Source organism: Callorhinchus milii, unplaced genomic scaffold (genome assembly GCF_018977255.1).
Source record: "Callorhinchus milii isolate IMCB2004 unplaced genomic scaffold, IMCB_Cmil_1.0 Scaffold12, whole genome shotgun sequence".
NCBI lineage: Eukaryota > Metazoa > Chordata > Chondrichthyes > Chimaeriformes > Callorhinchidae > Callorhinchus > Callorhinchus milii.
This window is the reverse complement of record NW_024704753.1, coordinates 10,989,382-11,010,961: the sequence shown is the minus strand read 5'-3', so window position 1 is coordinate 11,010,961 and position 21,580 is coordinate 10,989,382. Positions and strand designations below refer to the sequence as shown.

Sequence of the window (21,580 nt, the reverse complement as noted above, 5' to 3'; positions counted from 1 at the left end):
GTCTGCCCCTTCAAGTCCTACTGGTGAGCCAGGCTAGTTGGTCTGTCATCAACAGTGCCCTGGAGTACTGCAGACCCACCTGCTCAGGAACTGGACTAGAGACTGTCGCAGAGGGTTAAATTGATTCCGACATTCTGTGGCCAGACATGTCACCTTGGAGCCAGTTCAGTATTTACATAATGTTCTTCATGTAGAATAGCATCTTGGCGCAGTTTAGGGAGATGATGCAGAGCACTCCATTATCACCTCAAAGTCTTTATATAATAGAATTAACATTTACACAGTAGCTTTCACATCGGGAGTACGTCTCAAAGCACACAGGATCAAAGTAGGTCTTTAGGCAATTTTTGATGACATATAGAAAGAGGATTAGATAGAGGAGTTCTGCAGAGATCCAGGCTTGACAATAAATAGTGGCGTGTACCGGGCGGTGAGGAGACCAGCAGGAGAGTGAGGTTGGAGATCAGAAAAATCGGGTGGTGAGAGGACATTAAGGAATTCATAGCTGAGAGTGAGGATCTTAAAGTAGATCAGCTGCAAATACAGGCAACGACCCAGGAATAAGTGCATACCCATCATTCCTAGAAAGGCAGGGATGATGGCTATGCAAAGTTTCACGTGGATAAAGATGATAATATTATGAAGAATAATAATGCTTGCATTTGATATAGCACCTTATCACAACATCAAGAAATCCCAAAGCGCTTCACAAGATTTACTGTAAAATGTAGTGACTGTGTATTTGTAGGAGAACATGGCAACCAATTTGCGCATAGTAATGTCTCACAAACAGCCATGAAGTGAGTGCCCAATTTTATTTGGGGGATTGTTGGTCAGAACACCAGGAAATCTTCCTACTCCTTTTGAGTATTGCTGAAGTATTGGGATCTTTAATGTCCACCTGAACAGGCAGGTGGGGCTTCCATAAAAACTGACAATGCAATGCACCCTCAATACTACACTGGAGCGTCAGCCTAGGCTGTGAGCTCAAAGTCCTAACTTGGGGCTTGAACCCACACCTTCAGTGTCACAGACAAGACTGTTACCAACTGAGCCAGGGGGGTAATATACAAAGAGATTTAGTCTCACAATCAAAGGTAAATCACCTTTGATATATATTCAGGGAAAGAAAGTGACAAAGAGTGGGTATTCAGAGGCTCTCATTATCTGTACATTTTTAATTGGTGAAACCATTAATGACGAGGATGTGGAACTCTGTCACTAATCATAGTTGAGACAGTTGTTAGATTCTTTTTTAAAGGGAATTTGATTCCATAAGAGAAAGAATATTGAAGGATATGTAGGGAGCACACGGGAGAGAGACATCAGACAATGTGGTGCTTGTTTCTGTACTATAGCATTTGGAATTATAATCAATTGTAAATCACATTCATACGCTGAAAGCTCTTTAAATATTATTATACTTAATTATAATTAATTGTATTTAATTATAATTAATTCTATTTATGGATTCCTGTAGCTTAGTGGTTAGAGAACTCGCCTCACAAGCGAGAGGACCTGGGTTTGATTCTTGGGCAGGGCGAAAAGTTAATAATAATAATAATCCTTGCATTTGATATAGCGCTTTACACGTCTTCTAGACGTCCCAAAGCGCTTCACAGAATATACTGTAAAGTGAATTGATTGTATATTTGTGGGCGAACGCAGCAGCCAATTGCACACAGCTGTGTCCCACAAACAGTCGTGGATTGAAAATGACCAATTTATTATTGTTTTGTTTTTTTGGAGGGATTATTATTAGGCGTGTGGAGTAAGGAAACTTGTCCAAGGTTTCGCCCTGCCTGGAATTGAACTCAGGTCTCTCACTTGAGCGACAGGACTCCACTCCACTCCAAGTTGGACAAATTTCCTGACTCCACGTGTCCCTGTTTACCTAGCAGTAAGTAGGAACCCGTTGTTAGTCAATTGGCGGATCGCTATTCTGGGGGTAATTATCTCTTAAAAAAAACAAGAATTTGGCCGCTCAATCCACGACTGTTTGTGGGACATTGTTGTGCGTAATTGGCTGTTATGTGGAGCTGTTGCCTCGTAGCTTGATCATAGCTCTCTGCAGAAATTCGTCTCGAGGCAAGCCATGGCAACCAGCCTAGCCGAAGGGCTCTCATGGAGGGAATTCAAAGAAAAGTTTGCAGGACTAGAAATTGCTTTGATCAATTTAATTCTGGCGATGGTATTGAATGGATAAATTGAAAATGTTGATACTTGAAGTCTGGGGATGTAGAATTCAAACTGCTTTTGTAACTTGTGGTGAAGTGTCACATATTCTCCAGCGAGGACTGAAATATCACTGGACTCTTTAAATATTAAAATTGTGCAACACATTGTGGCCTCTACCAATTCGGGCCACATTCTCATGTTGTTAAGTTCTGGAGTGAGCTACTACATCATTTTCCTTGCTTCTAAGCTTTCAATGGGGTGGAAATCACAGGATTGAATCTCTCCCCACCCCCACAACACACACACACACATACATTGATTTCTGAATAATGGATTGCTCTTTCCCGGGGGTAATAATCCCTCCAAAAAAAATGTGCCCACTTAATCCACTTGTCAGTATATCCTATGAAGCACTTTGAGATGCCTCAACGGTGTGATAAGTTACTATATCAAATGCAACCGTTATTATCATAATTATTATTATTAAATTCCATCTGCTGTAAATTTAATAAATAATAATTATGATAATAATAATGCTTGCATTTTATGTAGCGCCTTATCACGTTGTTGAGGCATCTCAAAGTGCTTTATAGGATATACTGTAAAGTAGATTGACTGTATATTTCTATGGTTCTATGATTTGAGGTAGGATTTAAGGACAGAAAGAGAGGGGGCGAGACGGATGGGTAGAGGGAGGGAGGTCCAAAGATTAGGGTGTAGGAACTGAAGTTTCGGCCACTGATAAGAGTAGGAGGGGGTGAGCAGAGGAATATGGTAGGAGAAGATCCCATTCCCAATACACAATCTATTAAAAATTGCTGTGTTTTAACCCTTTTACTCCCATGTCATCTGTGCCAGTTTGTCTGCCTGTCTGACTGGTTCGTGTTTATGCCCTCAGGTACAATGTGGACTATCGGAGCACAAACATCTCAAAACAAGTGAGTTTGGGAAATTATTCTGTAGCCTGTCACCAGTATAGCTGGTGTGTTGTGCACACTGTGTGATGTATCACGGTTGCAGTCATGCATGACATTGGCGACACGCTTTTAGTTGTTTGCATGAAGCTCCTCTTTTATGTTCACAGTCATACATGGGCCTGACATGTCAGCCAGTGGTACACACACACAGGGCTGGTGAATCACGGTCAGTAGTACACGGGCTGGCATGTTACGTTCACCATCAGCCCCAAGTCAGTTTGCATGTTTACACTGACTGAGGCCTTGTGACAGAAGTCACAAGCTTCTTTTTTTTTGACAGCTGAAGTCAAGGTGAAAAATCGATTTCCATTTTCTGTAACTCATAGGCACATGAATAGTTCATTAAACCTATTGGAAAAAGGTTGTTAGTGTTTGGATGTTATTCTCTGGCCATTGATTGCTGCAAGTAACCTTCTATTCCTGCAATGGCTTTTTTTATATTGGCTAAGAAGACAGGCCCTATCTTATGGATAAGAAACTCAGCTATTGTGGTTTGTGACAGATTGGCCTGTGATGAGGTCAAGCTACAGTATTGCGATAAAAGAGACAGATCATACAGTGGTTTTAAGAATGGGAGAGAGCGAGCAAGGCGGAGGGACTCTGGAATGGAGTTCGAAAGAGCATGGGGCAGAATGACTAAAAGCTCACCTGGGATGGGTGGTGGCGGAGGGATGTTGGTTGACTTGAAGCAGACCAGTTAATTGTGTGTCAGCCTGGCTCAGTGGTAGCACTCTTGCCTCTGTTTGTAGGACGTTGTTTCACCCACAAAATGCACAGTCACTACACAGTATATTCTGTGAGCGCTTTGAGATGACTCAAAATGTGATAAGGCGCTATATCAAATGCAAGAATTATTATTATTGTTGTGTGCAATTAGCTGTTGCTTTTCACTCACAAAATACAAAGTCAATCCACTTTCCAATATATCCTGAAAAGAACTTTGAGCTGTCTTGATTATGTGAAAGGCTCTATATCAAATGCAAGGATTATTATTATCACAGTAACATTCTAAACTCATCCTCATGACTATAACTTTTCGTCCCTGACACTCTCTCTCACACTGTCCTATCACCTCTGATTTTATGTTTGCCCAAAAAACACCCGGTCACCGCACTTCATTCTCTGAAACACTTTGAGACATGAAAACTGTTTCACCAAATGTAAGGTTATTGTTATTAAATGCATATTCATTTCCTCCAGAAGTTGATTCTATGAAAAATGTGCAGATCTGTGGGGTTAAGAGCAGGGTAGTGGGATTAGGTGGTAGTTCTTTCAAAGAGCCGTCACGTTGGGCCGAATGGCTGTAAGATTCTATGATTCTATAATACAGGTCCTCCATTCAAACTGCACAAAAAACTGCCTAATTATGGGTGGGTGGGGGTTGGGGAGGGGGTGTGGGGAAGCAGTTCTGTACTGCTTGGTCCCCGTACCATGGCAGTGGTTCTCTGACTTTCTGCGGTGCTGTTGAGGTTCAGTCCGCTGTGATCCAACATAAAATTCCCGTGAACCCTGGTCCTTTTCACTTCCAGCTCAGAGTAACATTGGCGGCTTTTTTGCTGAATGAAAATTTCAGAGTAAACCAGTCGCTGCTCATCATAATTAATATTACTTATTATTCTAACACATTATATTATTAGATATTGTTATTAATAATAATAATTAATAAAGAAATCTGTACATCTGATAGTGACTTTAATGTCAGGAGGACATCCGAAGGCACTTCACAAGATTTTATATAAAGCGGAGTGATTGCATTGTGTGGGTGAATGTGGCAGCCAATTTGCACACAGCAATGTCCCACAAACAACAATGAAGTGAGAGACCAATTTTATTTTGGGGATTGGTAACTAGGACATCAGGAGAGAGAAACTCCCTTCTCTTTTTGAATAGTGCCATGAGATTTTTAATATCCACCTAAACAGAAAGACAGGACCTTGTCTATATATTCGTACAACAGAACAAAACCTAATTATACTTCTGTTATAATTGAGTACAAATAGGCTGAGAACAATCCATAGTATTGAGGCTGCTGCTTTTTATAACTTGTTGTTATAAGGATCTAAGCATGCCTGTGTTTGTGAAGGATATCCAGGTCTGTCAGCAGATCTAGTCTGTTAATTACGCCCATCTGCATGTACCCCCGTGTGCCCTCTGATTGAACATCAGCCACTAACACAATCTCTCTGTCTCTTGCAACGTATCTTGGACAAACAGAAGGTGAAAATCTCTTTTGAATTTTCATTTATTCATAAAGAATCTGCTAATCTGCTAAGCGATTGGGTGACATTGATGATCTGCCCTGAGTGTGAGGCAATTGCTGCGCTCTTATACAGTGAGTGTGCCAGTGAGCAGTGAGTGTGGCAGTGAACAATGAGTGTGCCAGTGAGATCCAGTGAGCAGTGAGTGTGCCAGTGAGAGCTAGTGAGCGGTGAGTGTGCCAGTGAGAGCCAGTGAGCAGTGAGTGTGCCAGTGAGAGCCAGTGAGCAGTGAGTGTGCCAGTGAGAGCCAGTGAGCAGTGAGTGTGCCAGTGAGAGCCAGTGAGCAGTGAGTGTGCCAGTGAGAGCCAGAGATCAGTGAGTGTGCCAGTGAGAGCCAGAGATCAGTGAGTGTTCCAGTGAGAGCTAGTGAGCAGTGAGTGTGCCAGTGAGAGTCAGTGAGCAGTGAGTGTGCCAGTGAGAGCCAGTGAGCAGTGAGTGTGCCAGTGAGAGCCAGTCAGCAGTGAGTGTGCCAGTGAGAGCCAGTCAGCAGTGAGTGTGACAGTGAGAGCCAGAGATCAGTGAGTGTGCCAGTGAGAGCCAGTGAGCAGTGAGTGTGCCAGTGAGAGCCAGAGATCAGTGAGTGTGCCAGTGAGAGCCAGTGAGCAGTGAGTGTGCCAGTGAGAGCCAGTGAGCAGTGAGTGTGCCAGTGAGAGCTAGTGAGCAGTGAGTGTGCCAGTCTTACAGCCCATGTGCCAATTTAATTTAGATCTTTGGAACCACTCCCTGCCTCACTGTTGTCTGTGGCCCCTCAACAGCACAGGGCCGATGCACAGAGGCGTTAGGCAGGTCAGCTGTCTTCGGTCTCTGTGCCTTTCTCCTGAACTTCATACAAAAGACCCCAGGTTCTTACACACGTTTCAGAGTTCTGCCACCGAACACTGCTCTGGAGAATATGATGTGATTGAAGTGATGGTTCCACACAGGGAGAGAGAGCGCCTTATGGCTAGCAAATTAAATCCAGCGTTGTGTGCAGTAACCAATGATATGAAGCATTGTGTGCTGTATGATATGAAGCATTGTGTGCTGTATGATATGAAGTGCTATATGCTGTATGATATGAAGCGTTGCGTTCTGTATGATATGAAACATTGTGTGCTGTATGATATGAAGTGCTGTGTGCTGTATGATATGAAGCATTGTGTGCTGTATGATATGAAGTACTGTGTGCTGTATGAAGTGCTGTGTGCTGTATGATATGAAGCGTTGCGTTTTGTATGATATGAAGCATTGTGTGCTGTGTGCTGTATGATATGATGTATGTGTGCTGTATGAAGTGCTGTGTTCTGTATGATATGAAGTGCTGTGTGCTGTATGATATGAAGCCTTGTGTGCTGTGTGTTGTTTGATATGAAGCCTTGTGTGCTGTGTGCTGTATGATATGAAGTGCTTGTGTTGTATGATATGAAGCACTGTGTGCTGTATGATATGAAGTGCTGTGTGCTGTATGATATGAAGTGCTTGTGCTGTATGATATGAAGTGCTGTGTGCTGTATGATATGAAGCACTGTGTGCTGTATGATATGAAGTGCTGTGTGCTGTATGATATGAAGCCTTGTGTGCTGTGTGCTATATGATATGAATAGTCGTGTGCTGGATGATATGAAGCACTGTGTGTTACACCTGTTGATATAAAGTGCTGTTGTTTTGTGCCTCACTGTAGGATTTCCTCGGACAGGTGTTTTTCACACTGGGAGAAATTATCGGATCTGCAGCAAGCCGTGTGGAGCGATCATTGACGTGAGTTGTTCTTGTCAGTCTTTTCATTGATGAATGTAAACTATGTGGCCAGGAGGTGGTTGTTCTCACTACAATCTCTGTACAGTGTGAGGTCCAGGGGATTGGGATAGGTTAGAACAGGCAACCTGGGAGTGATGTATCCGTCAACACATTTTGACTGTAATGGGAGCTCATTGGTGAGAGGAATATTAAAATACACAATACAGATATACAATTATAGTCCAGGATTTGCACCCGAGCTGTGGGTTGGGGCAAGAATGGTGAGAGGGAAAATATGGTATTTATATGTATGATATGAAACATTTTAAAAATCAATGAATGTGTTGCTCACTGTATAACTGTATAGAGTCAGTGTATGTTCTACTCTTGTTAATTCCCCCTCCTGTCTGTACTTTGACATGGGGTTTCCTGGGACAGTTGCTCTATACTTTGAGAATTCAGTTCTGTGTTGAACTGACAGACTGTTCAATTCTTTCAATGATGGGGACATCAAAAGACAGGGATAAGGAGATGGAAGCTCTTCTGTGAGGCTTTAACAGATCATTCAATGAATTGTGTAGAGAAGGGAGAGTTCTGAATGAAATTTCTGTAATTACCAGCCTTTGATGAGTGTTCATTGTAAAGGTATCTAAATCTATGCAAGCTCATTCCTAACTTTATGCAATACCTGTTCATTCAGAGGAAAATTCTTAATGCTAACAATCAGTCAATCACAGTGTCGACCTTTCTGCACTTAGCGTGGAGTGCGAGGGGCACTGGGGATTGAAAGAGTGGCTGATTGGAATGAGATTATTTGCAAGGACAATAATCCACCTCTATGTCTTTCTTTCCAATTCATCTCAGTTTACAAAAGGTCTGTGATAAGGGAAGCAAAGCAATCATTGACAGCTGCTGAGACACACTCACTGTGGCTCCTGTTAACTCCTTCAAAACAGAGCTTGAGAGATACAGTGGAGAACATCACATATCCACAACAACAACTTGCATTTATACAGCACCCTTCACACAGAGTAGCATCTCAGAGCTCTTCGACACATGACCTATCTTCATATAATAATCCCCTCCTTTGGTATAGTAAGGTACCATATTTTTTTTTGGCAGCTGGATGTCTGTTACGTGCAGAAACCCATCACAAAGCTTAAGAACATAAGAACATAAGAATTAGGAGCAGGAGTAGGCCATTCAGCCCTTCGTGCCTGCTCCGCCATTCAATAAGATCATGGCTGATCTTCTCACCTAACCTGCCCTATCCCCATATCCCCTAATCACTCTATTTTTCAAGAATCTATCAGTCTCAGCCTTAAGAGTATCCAAACTAAACTGAGAATTCCATGCATCCCACCTACACATGTAAATACCCAAAATATCTATTGTATGGAATGTGCAGTCGCTCCCTGCTTGCATAATTCCGGAGAGTATTAGGTGCATGTTGGTGAGAGCCAAGGCTTGGGGACCTCAGGGTTTGGGGTAGCTGCTGGAGTCTAACCAGCTAAAAATGTAGAGCATTGCCTGACAAGCTTTCCCATCACTCTCAGTGTAACCTCATAGTGCAGAGCGACAGGAAGAGAGGTGCACCCTAGAGGTAAAGTTGTCAATCATAGCTGGGACCTCTCATCAGACCTCAGGGGCCCCCTCGGACCTTGGGGCCCTAAGCCGAGGCCCAGTTTGTTGGTCAATCCGGCCCCGCCCTTAGCATAGTAGTCAGAGCACTTGTCTTGCAAGCAATAGGACCTGGGTTTAATTCCCATGGGCTGAAACTTTAGGCAGGTTTCCTTTCTCCACACGCCTCTGTTTACCTAGCAGTAAATAGGAACCCAATTGTTAGTTATTGAAAGATCGCCTTCTGGGGGTAATAATATCTCAAATAAAGGCGCTACATCAAATGCAAGGATTGTTATTTTTGTTATTATATAGTCTGATATTAGCAGTGACACTTCTATGAGGTCTGACATAAGCAGTATAACCTTTGTATAGTCTGTTAACACTGACACCTTTATATAATCTGACATTAATGCTGACACTTCTATTCAGTGTGATAATCTGATATTAGCAGTAACACCTCTATATAGTCAGATATTAGCAAGGTGAGCGGGGACAGGGGTTTGCCAAAGGAAAACTGAGCCTGACAGGAAGTGGGGATTGAGGGGAAAAGTTTTCAATTTCAAATTAATTTTTTACTGATTTTTGTTTAATATAAACAAAATATCAGCCCTGCATCATCCAGGCAGAGGGTGAAACCTTGGGCAAGTTTCCTTACTCCACACGCCTAATAATAATCCCTCCAAAAAAAAAAAAACCAAAAAAAAAAAAACCAATAATTAAATTGGTCATTTTCAATCTACGACTGTTTGTGGGACATTGCTGTGCGCAATTGGCTGCCGCGTTCGCCCACAAATATACAGTCAATTCACTTTACAGTGTGTTCTGTGAAGCGCTTTGGGACGTCCTCCCGACGTGAAAAGCGCTATATCAAATGCAAGGATTATTATTATTATTATTATCTGCCCAGTGAGGGAATCCTTTGGGGTGGAAAGCACATTACTTGTCCTATAAAAAAAAATTCTTTATAATGAATAACATTGGGAGCATGTAAAAAACAATCAAACTGCTTCTATTTGAATTAATACCTGGAATACGGGTTGAATCAGGTTCAGCCTCCAACAATAACTAACTGTGGAACTGAATAATCATCAGATTTTCTATACATTTCTGAAACAAAAGCCAGTTTTGTTCATCTCTCCTTATTTGGCTATTATTCCATCCTTCCATCCAATAGTGGGGCTACCGTCAAACCCTGTTGTCATGGAAATGTATTGTGATACTCAGTTGTGCTGAGTGGGGTCTGGGGCTGAACTGTAATGCTGTGAAGCTCTCTGCCTCTCACTGTGAGTGTCAGCTCCTCGCATCAACACCACACTCCAGCCCTTGTGCTGTTCCTGTATGTAAACATAGCCATGGCTCAGCCTCACCAGTGGGCTTAGGTCAGACCATCTGTCCCACTCTGCATGTCAAACCATGAAACGTCTATAAGTAAACTAATTTCTGGATGATCATTTGTACATTTTTAAAAATTATTTCATCTGTTGTTTAACTCCATGTACGACTTTACATAAGGAATGAGAGACTTAACAGCGCTGTGTCGTGCTAACTACCCCACTGAATCTATCTACTCTAATCCCATTCCCTCCTAATTCCCCATTAGATATGTATGACAATGTTATAACCGGATTTCCCTGTAGTTAGTTACTTTGAAACGAAGGGAGGAAAGGCAGATTTAGAATCCTTACTGAATATTGTATTTGTGTGTCAGCCTTGTTCAGTTAGTAGCCCTCCTGCTTCCCCCACCCCAACCCTCAGATCGGGTCTGTAACTCTGCCTGTCTTGCACATTGGGAAAACCTCCCGAGGTGAAAGGCGCTATGTAAATGTAATTTTGTTGTTGTTGTTATAGGATCAAGCGTCACATGGCGACTCTGAACTCACAGTCTAAGCTGACGCTCCAGTGTAGTGTTGGGGGTGTGCTGTATTGTCGGAAGTGCTATCTTTCACATGGGACACTAAACTAAGGTCCCATCTGCCTGTAAAGATGGCTGTTAATAATCCCTTAGCATTAGTTGAAAAGAGCAGGCAGTTTCTCCCAGTGTCATGGCCAAAAATGTCCCATTCACCTCATGGCTATTTGTGGGTCTTTGCTGTGTGCAAATTGGTTGCTGTGTTCGCCTACAAAGTAGTCATTACTCTTTACAGTGATTTGATCTGTCCTCCTGACTTGAACAGCGTTGAATCTAATGTAAGGATTATTATTATTTTATTATTTTTGACAGCTTCTTTTCCATTGTCAATGATTATTTTTTTCCCTCTTAGATGTTGTTTGCTTTCCGATGTATACCCTTCTTACTTGTCCTTGTATTGGATTGTGAAGGGGTGAGTGGGAGGCATGAGCACAGGCTTGTCACTGGGAGAGTTCAGCGGAAGTTAGAGGGAGCAGTTTGGGAAGCTTTTCAGAATTGATGACTGAAGCTGAGACTTTAAAAGGGATTTGGTAAATATTTGAAAGACTCTGGTGATGGCTATGGTGAAAGAGCAGGAAACTGGGATTAAAGTACAGGATTCACATTCTCATCATTAAATCCCTCCACCATCTCACCCCACCCTACCTCTGCGACTTTCTTCAAGCTTCTCTCAGTGAGCACCAGCCAGCTTCATGTCCCCTATACTACCCACGTGGCTTTCAGCCTTTCAGCCCCCACTCCCTGGAATTCCACCCCGGAATACCTGTGACTTGCTCCCTCACGTTTTTTAAGACCCACTTTGGAATTCATATGGATTAAGTTGATACAATTGGTGTGTTGCTGGGGGTAACCTGACTGTTGTAGGTGCTGTCCTTTGGATGAAACATTAAACCGAGGTCCTGTCTGCCTGTTCAGGTAGATGTTAAAGATCCCAAGGCATTATTCAAACAGTGCCTGTTTTCTCCAGTGTCCCGGCCAACAATCTCACAGATAAAATTGGTCATTTATTTCATGGCTATTTGTGGGATATTGATGGACACAAATTAGCTACCGCGTTCGCTAACAAATATACAGTCCCTACACTTCACTATAAATTCTGCGAAATATTTGGGGATGTCCTCCTGACATGAAAGTGTTTATAAATGTAAGGATTATTATTGTTGTAGAGGTTCAATGGGCTAAATGGCTTTCTTCTGTGCTGTAACGATTTGATGTCTGCACACTTTTAGTGGGAAATTCAAGAAACGTTGCAGGTATAAATATATGTATAATGCAATTAGAGTAGCGAGGCTGGACCTTATCCTCTCATTTATTCAGTGAATATAATTTATTAAAACTACAGCTTTTTTAAGTGAAATCATTCTGACAGAGCATTCAGAGCAGAGAGAGAGGTATGTGTGGATCACTGTTCCTCATACACAGAGCCGGCATTTCAGCTTCAGACAGGCAAGAGAGATCCCTGGATGACTGACTGGCTGACGTGGCTTTTCGCTGGGTAACTGCCTGGACCAATAGATAAGAGCGGAAATTTTTGCGAAAATTGCTGGGGCATTTTTGACAAATTTTCCTGAAAATTGTGGAGAGTTGATTGGTGCTATTGAGGTACATTTTACTGCCAACCTACATTTTTTCACTTTATTGATAAAAACTAATCATAAGGAAATAACACATTGTTATTTTGCAAACATTGTTGCAAAAAAAAATATGAATTACTTCTTTAACATAATCTGCGAGGCCCTTTTTTTTGGTGGTGGGTGGTGGACACCAACAAGACTGCAGGAGCTCACCACCTCCAGCCTCTCAGAGCCGGCACCGCGCACAGACCAAGAGACCCAGAGAGAGACAGACACAGAGGAGAGACTCACATATACATTCACACAGAGACACTCACAAACATACATACAGAGAAGAGACACACGTTCACATAGACACTCACAAACACACACACATATGTTACAGGGGAGACACTCACACAAACACGTGGAGAGAGACACACACATAGACACTCACAAACGCATGTAGAGAGATATACGCACACAGACACTTACAAACACATAGAGAGACACACACATAGAAATTTCATTTATAGCGGATTTGTAGCAGAATCCTACAGCACAGAAGGAGGCCATTTGCCCCATTGTGCCTGTGCCGACTCTGAAAGAGCTATTAAGTCCCATTCCCCCGTTCTTCCCCATAGCCCTGCAGTTTTTTTCTTTTTAAGTAAATATCCAATTCTCTTTTGAAAGTTAAATATATATATATAATATATATATGTGTACATATCTGCTTTCACCATACATCTTGTGAAACACTTGGGTATTTCTGACGTGAAAATGATATACATTATTATTAATTATCCTTGCATTTGATATGGCGCTTTTCACGTCTTCTAGACGTCACAAAGTGCTTCACAGAATATACTGTAAAGTTAATTGATTATATATTTGTAGGCAAAACGTGGCAGCCAATTGCGCGCAGCAGTGTCCCACAAACAGTCATGGATTGAAGTGACCAATTTATTATTTTTTTATATACGTGTAAGGATTGTACTTATATCAGTCACTCTGCACATCTCTGGTTTATAAATATGTTGATTTTAATAAATAAAAGGTCATGATATTTTTAGCTGCAGAGCTCTGTTCTCTGGGACTCTCTCCAGGTGTTTGTGTGCATATCCATGTGTTTCGGTCTCTCAGCTGCAGGACGACGTCAGGAAGCCAGCAGTAGGAAGCAGCCTCTTTAGCGGAGCCCCCAGTGGTCCACAGGCCTATTCGCGAGGGGTTTGGGCTTTTATACATCACACGCTTCACCAGTCAGCTGCTCAAAACCAGAGGGAAGGTTTCAGTCTTGTTTCTGAAATAAGTTTCAAATACAGCAACAACGACACCCTTTTATATAGCGTTCTTCACGCAGGATAACATCTTGAATTAAGCGTCATTTATATTTTACGTAGGGTTGAGGAATGATAATGATAATTCTTGCATTTGATATAGTGCCTTTCACAACAGGGAGGGTGTCTCAAACGCTTCACAAGAATTACAGTAAAGTGCACTGATTGTTTTGTGGAATGCAGCAACCAATTTTACTCAGCAATGTCCCACAAACAGCCATAGAGTAAGTGATTAGTTTTTATTTGAGTGATTGTCATCCAGGACCCCAGGCAAAACCTCTTTCCCTTCTCTTTTCCAATATCGGCATAGGATTTTATCATCCAAGAAGAGACTAGTTCACTATCTCTCAAAGGACACACACACTTGTTGTTTGGAAAATTATGCTGTTTGCCATCCCCCCGCTGCAACATTGCCCACCTGTGCAACTGTCTCTGCCCTCAGGCTGCTGAAACCCTCATCCACGCTTTCATTACATCCTGACCTGATTGCTAATTCCCTGCTTACTGGACTTCCCAAATCTTCCCTCCACAAGCTGCACGAGTCCACAGAGGAGTTCAAGATCCTCATCCTCACCTTTAAAGTCCTCCAGGGACTTACTCCTCTGCGATCTACAAAAACTTTACGAAGCTGTCCGCTCCCTCCACTCTGCATGCACTGGCCTGCTCCATGTCCCCCAACCTGCCTGCTCCACCATCGGAGGTTGGGCCTTTTGCCATTCTGCCCCATCTCTGTAGCTCCATCCCGGAGCCACTCCACTTGTCCCCTCCTATGCCTCCTTCAAGGCCCATCTCAAGACCTTCCTTTTTGACCATGCCTTTGGTCATCGTCCCTCCTCCACCCCCTTGTTCTGCACCTTTCTCTGAACCCAACACACAGCTCAGGTGCAAACCTCTCACTGTCCAGCGCCTTGGGATGTCTTCCCCATGTGAAAGGTACTGTATAAATGTAATTTGTTATTGTTGTATTTACGAGGTATAAAAATACCTGCTCTAAGCTATTGGAAAAATAAGACCTACACGTTGGTAACTTTGAGTCCTTGTTGCTGAGTAAAACTTGTGAGATTTGACGTTCTGGTAGACCAGTCACTGGGGGCAGGCATTCTTCCCACTCAGCTCCTGTTAACACCATAAACCAAAGCACTAACTGGTAGGGTGGTCCTAGCTGGACAAGATGGCATATCACAAGCTCTCTGGTAACCAACGTCCTGTCTGCCTGTTCAGGTGGATGCTAACATTCCTATGGGAGAACTTGAAAGAGAAGGGAGTTTCTCTCTCCCGGTCTCTTGGTCAATAAACCCCCAAATAAAATTGGTCACTCACTCCATGACTGTTTGTGGAACATTCCTGTGTCCTTCCACTACATTGAGGGCAGATTCCATAGAATAACTGATGAAGAAACTCTGACGTTTGGCACGACAGCTAGGCTGAGCTGCTCACCAAGAAGCTGGCAAGCAATTCCTGTGCCTGCTGTTCACCTATCAGGTCTCAAACCCATGCTTGCTGGCTGCCTAATGATAATGACCAACTAGTGACTATCAGTCATAAGAAGGAGATATGCAAGGTCTCCTTGAATCTGAGATGAGACCAAAGTGACATGCCGAGCAGTGGAATACTGAAATCAAAACAACCAACTGTGGCAATCTGGGTTGTTCAGTTGAGCCACGGTCCTGGCTGTATTCTCTGGTGGGGAATCCAAAACAAGGGGCATAATCTTAAAATAGAGCTAGGCAATTTAGGAGTGAAATTAGGAGGCGGTTTTTCACCCAAAGAGTAGAGGAAATCTGGAACTCTCCCCCCCCAAAAGCCTGTGAATGCCAGATCCATTCACATTTTCAAGACGGAAATAGATAGATATTTATAACGGTATTAAGGGATATGGGGCAAGAGCGGGTAATTGGACTTGAGGTACAGATCAGCCATGGCAGAACTGGCTTGAGGGGCTGAATGGCCTATTCCTGTTTCTATATTTCTATGTCAGCAGTACTCCAGGGCACTGCTGACATAGATGATGACAGATCAGCCAGGACTGTGTGTGTGTGTGTGTGTGTGTGTGGGGTGGTGGTCAGTGGGGGGTTTGCTGTTAGACCAGTCACTGGGGGCAGGGATTCTTCCCACTCAGCTCCTGTTAACACCATAAACCAAAGTACTAACAGGTAGGGTGGTCCTAGCTGGACAAGCTTGACAGGACAGCTACGCCCACAAAATATACAGTAAATTCAGGGAAACGGTTTGAGACGTCTCGAAGGCGTGATAGGGTGCTATATCAAATGCAAGGATTCTTATTATTATAGACAACACTCTCAATGGCAAGCTATGTGGTTTTAGCTGGTTAGACTCTAGCATTTATCGTAACACACATTGTTGTCCCCAAGCCTTAGCTCTTGCCAAACTGCACCTAACTCTCTGGAATGAGATAAGCAGGATGGGTGCCTCAAGGGAGGGAGTGTGCATTCCATTCCAGAAATGGGAATTTCCATGGGAAGGAGGCATTGAACTCTCGTGGAGTCCTGTAGCTCAGTGGTTAGAGCACTCGCTTTGCAAGCGAGAGACCTGAGTTCAATTCCAGGCAGAGGGCGAAACCTTGGGCAAGTTTCCTTACTCCACACAGAGCCTAATAATAATCCCTCCAAAACCAAAAACAATAATAAATTGGTGATTTTCAATCTATGACTGTTTGTGGGACATTGCTGTGCGCAATTGGCTGCCGCGTTCGCCCACAAATACACAGTCAATTCACTTTACAGTGTGTTCTGTGAAGCGCTTTGGGACGTCCTCCCGACGTGAAAAGCGCTATATCAAATGCAAGGATTATTATTATTATTATTATTATTATTAACATGATGATGGGATTTCTGCACGTGTCAGACTCCTGGCTGACCACCCAAAATAATTGTTTAGTCTAGGATGACTCTCCAATTGAGTGCTGCACTGCCTTGTTTGAGGAGCCATTCTTCAGGTGAGGTGTTAAACCGATGCCCAGTCTGCCTGTTCAGGTGGACGTTAAAGATCCGGTGGCACTATTTGAACAGAGAAGGGAGTTTCTCTCTCCTTGATTTTCTGGCCAAAAATCCCCCCGATAAAATTGGTCACTCACTTCAAGGCTGTTTTAGGGATGTTGCTGCGTGCCGGACTGGCTGTGTTCATCTACAAACCATAACACTCAGTTATGGGTGGAGATACCACCCCTGGCACTGTGCTGAGGCCTGAGTGAGCTCTTTCAGGAGAAGACAAAGGAATGGATTTAAAATAAGAAATTAGGGCATGGCGACTAAATTAAATCCCTCACGTTCTGCAAAATGTCAGCCTGTCTCTCCTCAGCCTGGCTCCTTCACAAAAGGTCAGAACGGGCTGAAACACGTCTGCGAGCTGTTATCAGGTTTAAATACTGCAGAGAGGATGGGGAGAGAGGTAAAGGGCAGGACAGATTTCAAAGGCTTCAGAATGTTTTGGAAATGCTCAGGATATACAGGTGAAAGTCCTTTTTCACTGATCTCAATTCAAGGCTGTTACTGGGAGTGAAATGTACAAGTGTTTATCATCTACTGCAGCGGTTTTCAGAGTGTGGTTATCTTGGGAGGGAGGCACGCAATATTTTTTGACATTGATTTAGTCGGGTGAACTTTTTTTCTGATATAAATACTGCAGAGAGGATGGGGAGAGAGGTAAAGGGCAGGACAGATTTCAAAGACTTCAGAATGTATGCTTTTGTGGTAGAGATGTGTCAATATATTTTTCTTTAGTCAGCCGGGTGTCTGACACATGCGGAAATCCATCACCATGTTTCAGAGTATCCAACTAATAATTCCATGTATCTTACCTCACATGGTTTTAATGCCTTTGCATTCAGTCATGTGGAATCTATTAATCTCTTTGAGAACAAATGAGGAATCATTTTAAAAATTTAATTTGACAAGTACATTTGCAGTGTATTCCATGTACATTAGGAGTCCTGGAGTTCAGTGGTTAGAGCACTCGCCTGGCAAATGTTTGATTCCCGGCAGGGTGAAACATTGGGCAAATTTCCTTATTCCACACTCTTCTGTTTACTAGTAAGTAAGTCGTAAGTAAGTGAGAAGTAAGTAAGAACCCGATTGTTTGTCAATTGGCGGATTGCTTTTCCGAGGGTTATAGTTCCTTCAAAAAAATAATAAATTGGTTGCTCAATCAACGGCTGTTTGTGGGACATTGCTGTGCGCAAATTGGCTGTCGGAATTTGCTTTACAAAAACTTTACAGTATATCCTGCGCCTCTACTTGACTGGCACTGGTCTCCTGCTTGTCCCTCGCACCCTCCGCTCCAATGGAAGTCGCGCTTTCAGGTACAATGCCCCAAAACTCTGGAACACTCTCCCTCAATCCCTCCACCTTGTCCCCTTTTACAAGTCCGCCCTGAAAACCTTCCTTTTCAACCATGCTTACGGTCAAAGGGAAAGGTCCTGAGACACGCCTTGAACGAGTCGAGGGAGGGGGTGAGGCAGTGGGGCTCATGGATGAGTTCCAGAGGGTAGGGGAAGAAAAGCTGAAGGCTGAACCAGTGATGGTGGAGCAGGTAGGGTAGGGGACATGGAACAGGCCAGTGGCCGCCAAGTGGAGGGAACGGATAGGTTGGTTTTGTGTTAATAGATTGCAGAGGTAGGGAGGAGCAAGAACGTGGAGGGCTTTAAAAGTGAAAGCTTTAAAAGTGACAACTATTTATTGTCATATTCCAACCATGACAGATCAAACTTCTGCCAAACATATATGAAACTGCTGTTATTGCACCCCCCTCTCAGAGCAAGTGTCGCATGAGCTGAATGCCACATATATCTTGGTTTCTTATGTTTGCAAGGAAAGCTTCAGCACGCTGAGCAAATTAGAGCACAGCACAAAAAATAAAGCTGGAGAGGTGGTTTCCATGGTTACCGAGCGATAGAGAGAGACGGAGGTGCAGAGTGGTGGGATGAGCGGGCAATAGTGAGAGCGAGGCTGCAATGCTGGGGAATACTGACTGGAACATGACTGATGGAGACAGTGGAAAAACTGCAAAATGAATAACGCTTATAATCAGAATTCACTCTGTACGGAAACAGAATACAAGTATAATTGACTTATGGGAAACAACACAGAAAATGATGGTCAACCAAAGCAGGTGAGAGAAAAAGTTGAGGAATGAGGTTATGTACAACGTGAGTCTCTTTCTTTCAGTTGTTGATAGATCTGCCCCACATTGGGACTTTGAGTCGTATCAGCCTGGCGCAGTGGTAACACTCTTGCTTCTGAGTCAGAAGGGACTTGGAATCACATAGTCGAAGCTGACGCTCCAATGCAACGCTAGGAGGGTATTGCCTTGTCGGAGGTGCCGTACTTCAGGTGGGACATTAAACCGAGGTCCAGTCTGCCTGTTCAGGTAGACGTTAAAGATCCCACAGCACTACTTGAAAAGAAAAGAGAGTCTCTCTTTCCTGGTGTCCTGGCCAACAATCCCCCAAATGAAATTGTTATGCACAACTGACTTCCGCTTTATGCCCACAAATTACAGTGTCAATCCACAGTAGGCTTTGCACGCCCACCCACCCACGGCCCCCAAACAGTGAGTCAGAAAGCTGCCCACACACTTCATCCCGTGGAATTAATTGACCACCAGACCATCCAATCCCACAATCAGCACTTCAAATCCTTGCAAGTGTTCGATTATTATCATTACTATTATTATCATCACTGATAAGCCTGCTATACTGACTTTAACATCCAAACTTTACATCGTTTTTCAAAGGAATTACGGTGAAATCAAGTGACGGGGTATTTTGAAGGTGGACATGGCAGTCAATTTGCACGCAGCAATGTCCAACACAAACAACCATGGAGTGATTTTGATCTGGGGGATTGTTGGCCAGGATACCAGGAGAGAGAAACTCCCTCTCGTTTTCAATAGTGTTGTGGGATCTTTGACGTCCACCTGAACAGGCACAGATGGGACTTCGGTTTGATGGTGTTTGGTGACTGACGGCATCTTTGCTAATGAAGTGTCTGCAAGGTCTGACTTCACTGTGTGCAGAAAACATAATTCATTTACTTAGCAGCACTTCCTTGTGCCCTAAATAACTGGCTCTTCTTGATAAAACCTGCAGCGATCCTGAACCAATTAACACCAAGCTGCTTGATAAATTGCTGGAACTCTCAGGAGACCGATGCCTGTTTGCTAAACTCTGTCTCCTGCCTTTGATTAGAAATAAGCATAAAGTATTCCTAGCGGTGCCTGGGAATACTCAGTGTTAAATGGGAACGTGCAGCTATTCCTTAATATTAGTCCGGGACCAGCAAAAGCTTTCCCACAAAGATGGTTTTGGGGCATGAAGCATAAAAAATATAATCTGAAATAAGAAATTTCGCCCCCAAAATACACAGTCACTCCACTTTATAGTGGAAGTGTTTTGAGACGTCACAATGATGTGATGAGGTGCCACGTATCCCTCGTTCTTTCCATTCCACCATCGGTGACCGTGCTTTCACCCACTACATCCCGAAGCTCTGGAACTTTCTCCCTCAATCCCTTCACCTTTGCCCCTCCTCCTTGCCCCCTGAAGATTACCTCCTTACCGTTCAACTATGCTTACAGTCATGCCCCCCACCGCCCACCCCACCAGCTTGGCGTGATGCTCCGCCACTGTCAAGCGCTCTGGGATGCTATCCCGCGTGAGGGGCGCAAGATGTTGTTCTATCAAATTCAAGGATTATTTTTATTATTAAAAGGAGGAGCTCAGTGGAGCGGGGGAAGGGTGGGTTGGTTGGACGGGGATGAGGTGGTATGAGAGCTGTTGACTGCACACTAAGTTCTTTGTGATCAGTTCCTGATTGAGGAATGCTCTAGAAGTTTGGAAAGGGCTTCATAAAATAAGCAGTGAGCAATGATTTCTCCCAGTGTGTCGCAGGGAGGAATTGCCTGTTGCTGAGTAATCAATGGCCTTCAGCTGCTTCTCATTTCTTCTAAAAGGGGCAAATGCCACAAAATATAATTTTGCCCACAAAATATACAGTCAATTCACTTTAGAGTATATTCTCTGAAGTGCTTTGAGACGTCTCGAAGACTTGATAGGACGCTGTATCAACAACAACAACAAAATTATATTTGTATAGTACCTTTCATGTCGGGAGGACGTCCCAAGGATTATCAACTGCTAGAACAACAACATCAACAACAAGATTACATTTGTATGGCGCCTTTCACGTCGGGAGGGAATCCCAAGGCGCTGGACAATGTATAGCATTTCAGGATAATCAAGGAATGTTATTATTTTATTATTATTATTGAATCCAGCCAGGGTTGCCATTCATGATCACTGTATAGAGACCCCTTCGCCCCACCCACATATACACACACATAGATAATCATAATCCTTGCATTTGAAATTGCATCTTATCACATCATTGAGATGTCTCAAATTGTGTTACAGGAATTACTGCAAAACGCAGTATTTTATATTTCAGCAGCAAACGCGGCAGCCAATTTGCACACAGCAATGTCCCACAAACAATCATGAAATGAATGATTGATTTTATCTGGAGGATTGTTGGCCAGGATACCTGAAGAGAGAAACTTCCTTCTTGCTTTGATTAGTACAATGGGATCTTTAACTTCCACTTGAATAGGTAGACAGGACCTTGGGTTAACATCTCATTCAAAGGACGGCACCTCCAGCAGTACAGTACACCCCCAGCACTACATTGGAGCATCAGCCTGAACTGTGAGCTCAGATTCAAGGTGTGGAACTTCCCACTCAAATATGCAAGATTTAAGAAATTGTCATTAAACAGCTTCAGGAGAGGATGAGAGAAAATGGGTACAAATCAGCGTGTCAGGCTAGCATTCTCCTCTGCAATCAGCAAAAACGCATCTTCCATTGCATGGAGTCCTGGAGTGGAACTTTGCATAAAGTTTAATTCAGCTAAACTACACAACACCCATCACCATGCTACCCCCCCCCCCCCCCACCCCCCCCCCCACCGCTCAGCTCATTCTCCTCAATGATGGACAATAAAAATGGCAACATTTG

General features: G+C 43.3%; 1 protein-coding gene across 1 annotated transcript in view; it reads left to right on the top strand.

Annotated features, from left to right (window-relative positions):
* The window catches only part of LOC103176602 (copine-9), a 113,740-nt gene that overhangs the window by 34,332 nt on the left and 57,828 nt on the right, over positions 1-21,580 (top strand). Inside the window, exons 4-6 of the mRNA XM_007890245.2 lie at positions 3,077-3,116; positions 5,370-5,372; positions 7,074-7,150. Coding sequence (XP_007888436.1) covers positions 3,077-3,116; positions 5,370-5,372; positions 7,074-7,150 — 120 coding nt within the window. The remainder of the gene's footprint in view (positions 1-3,076; positions 3,117-5,369; positions 5,373-7,073; positions 7,151-21,580) is intronic.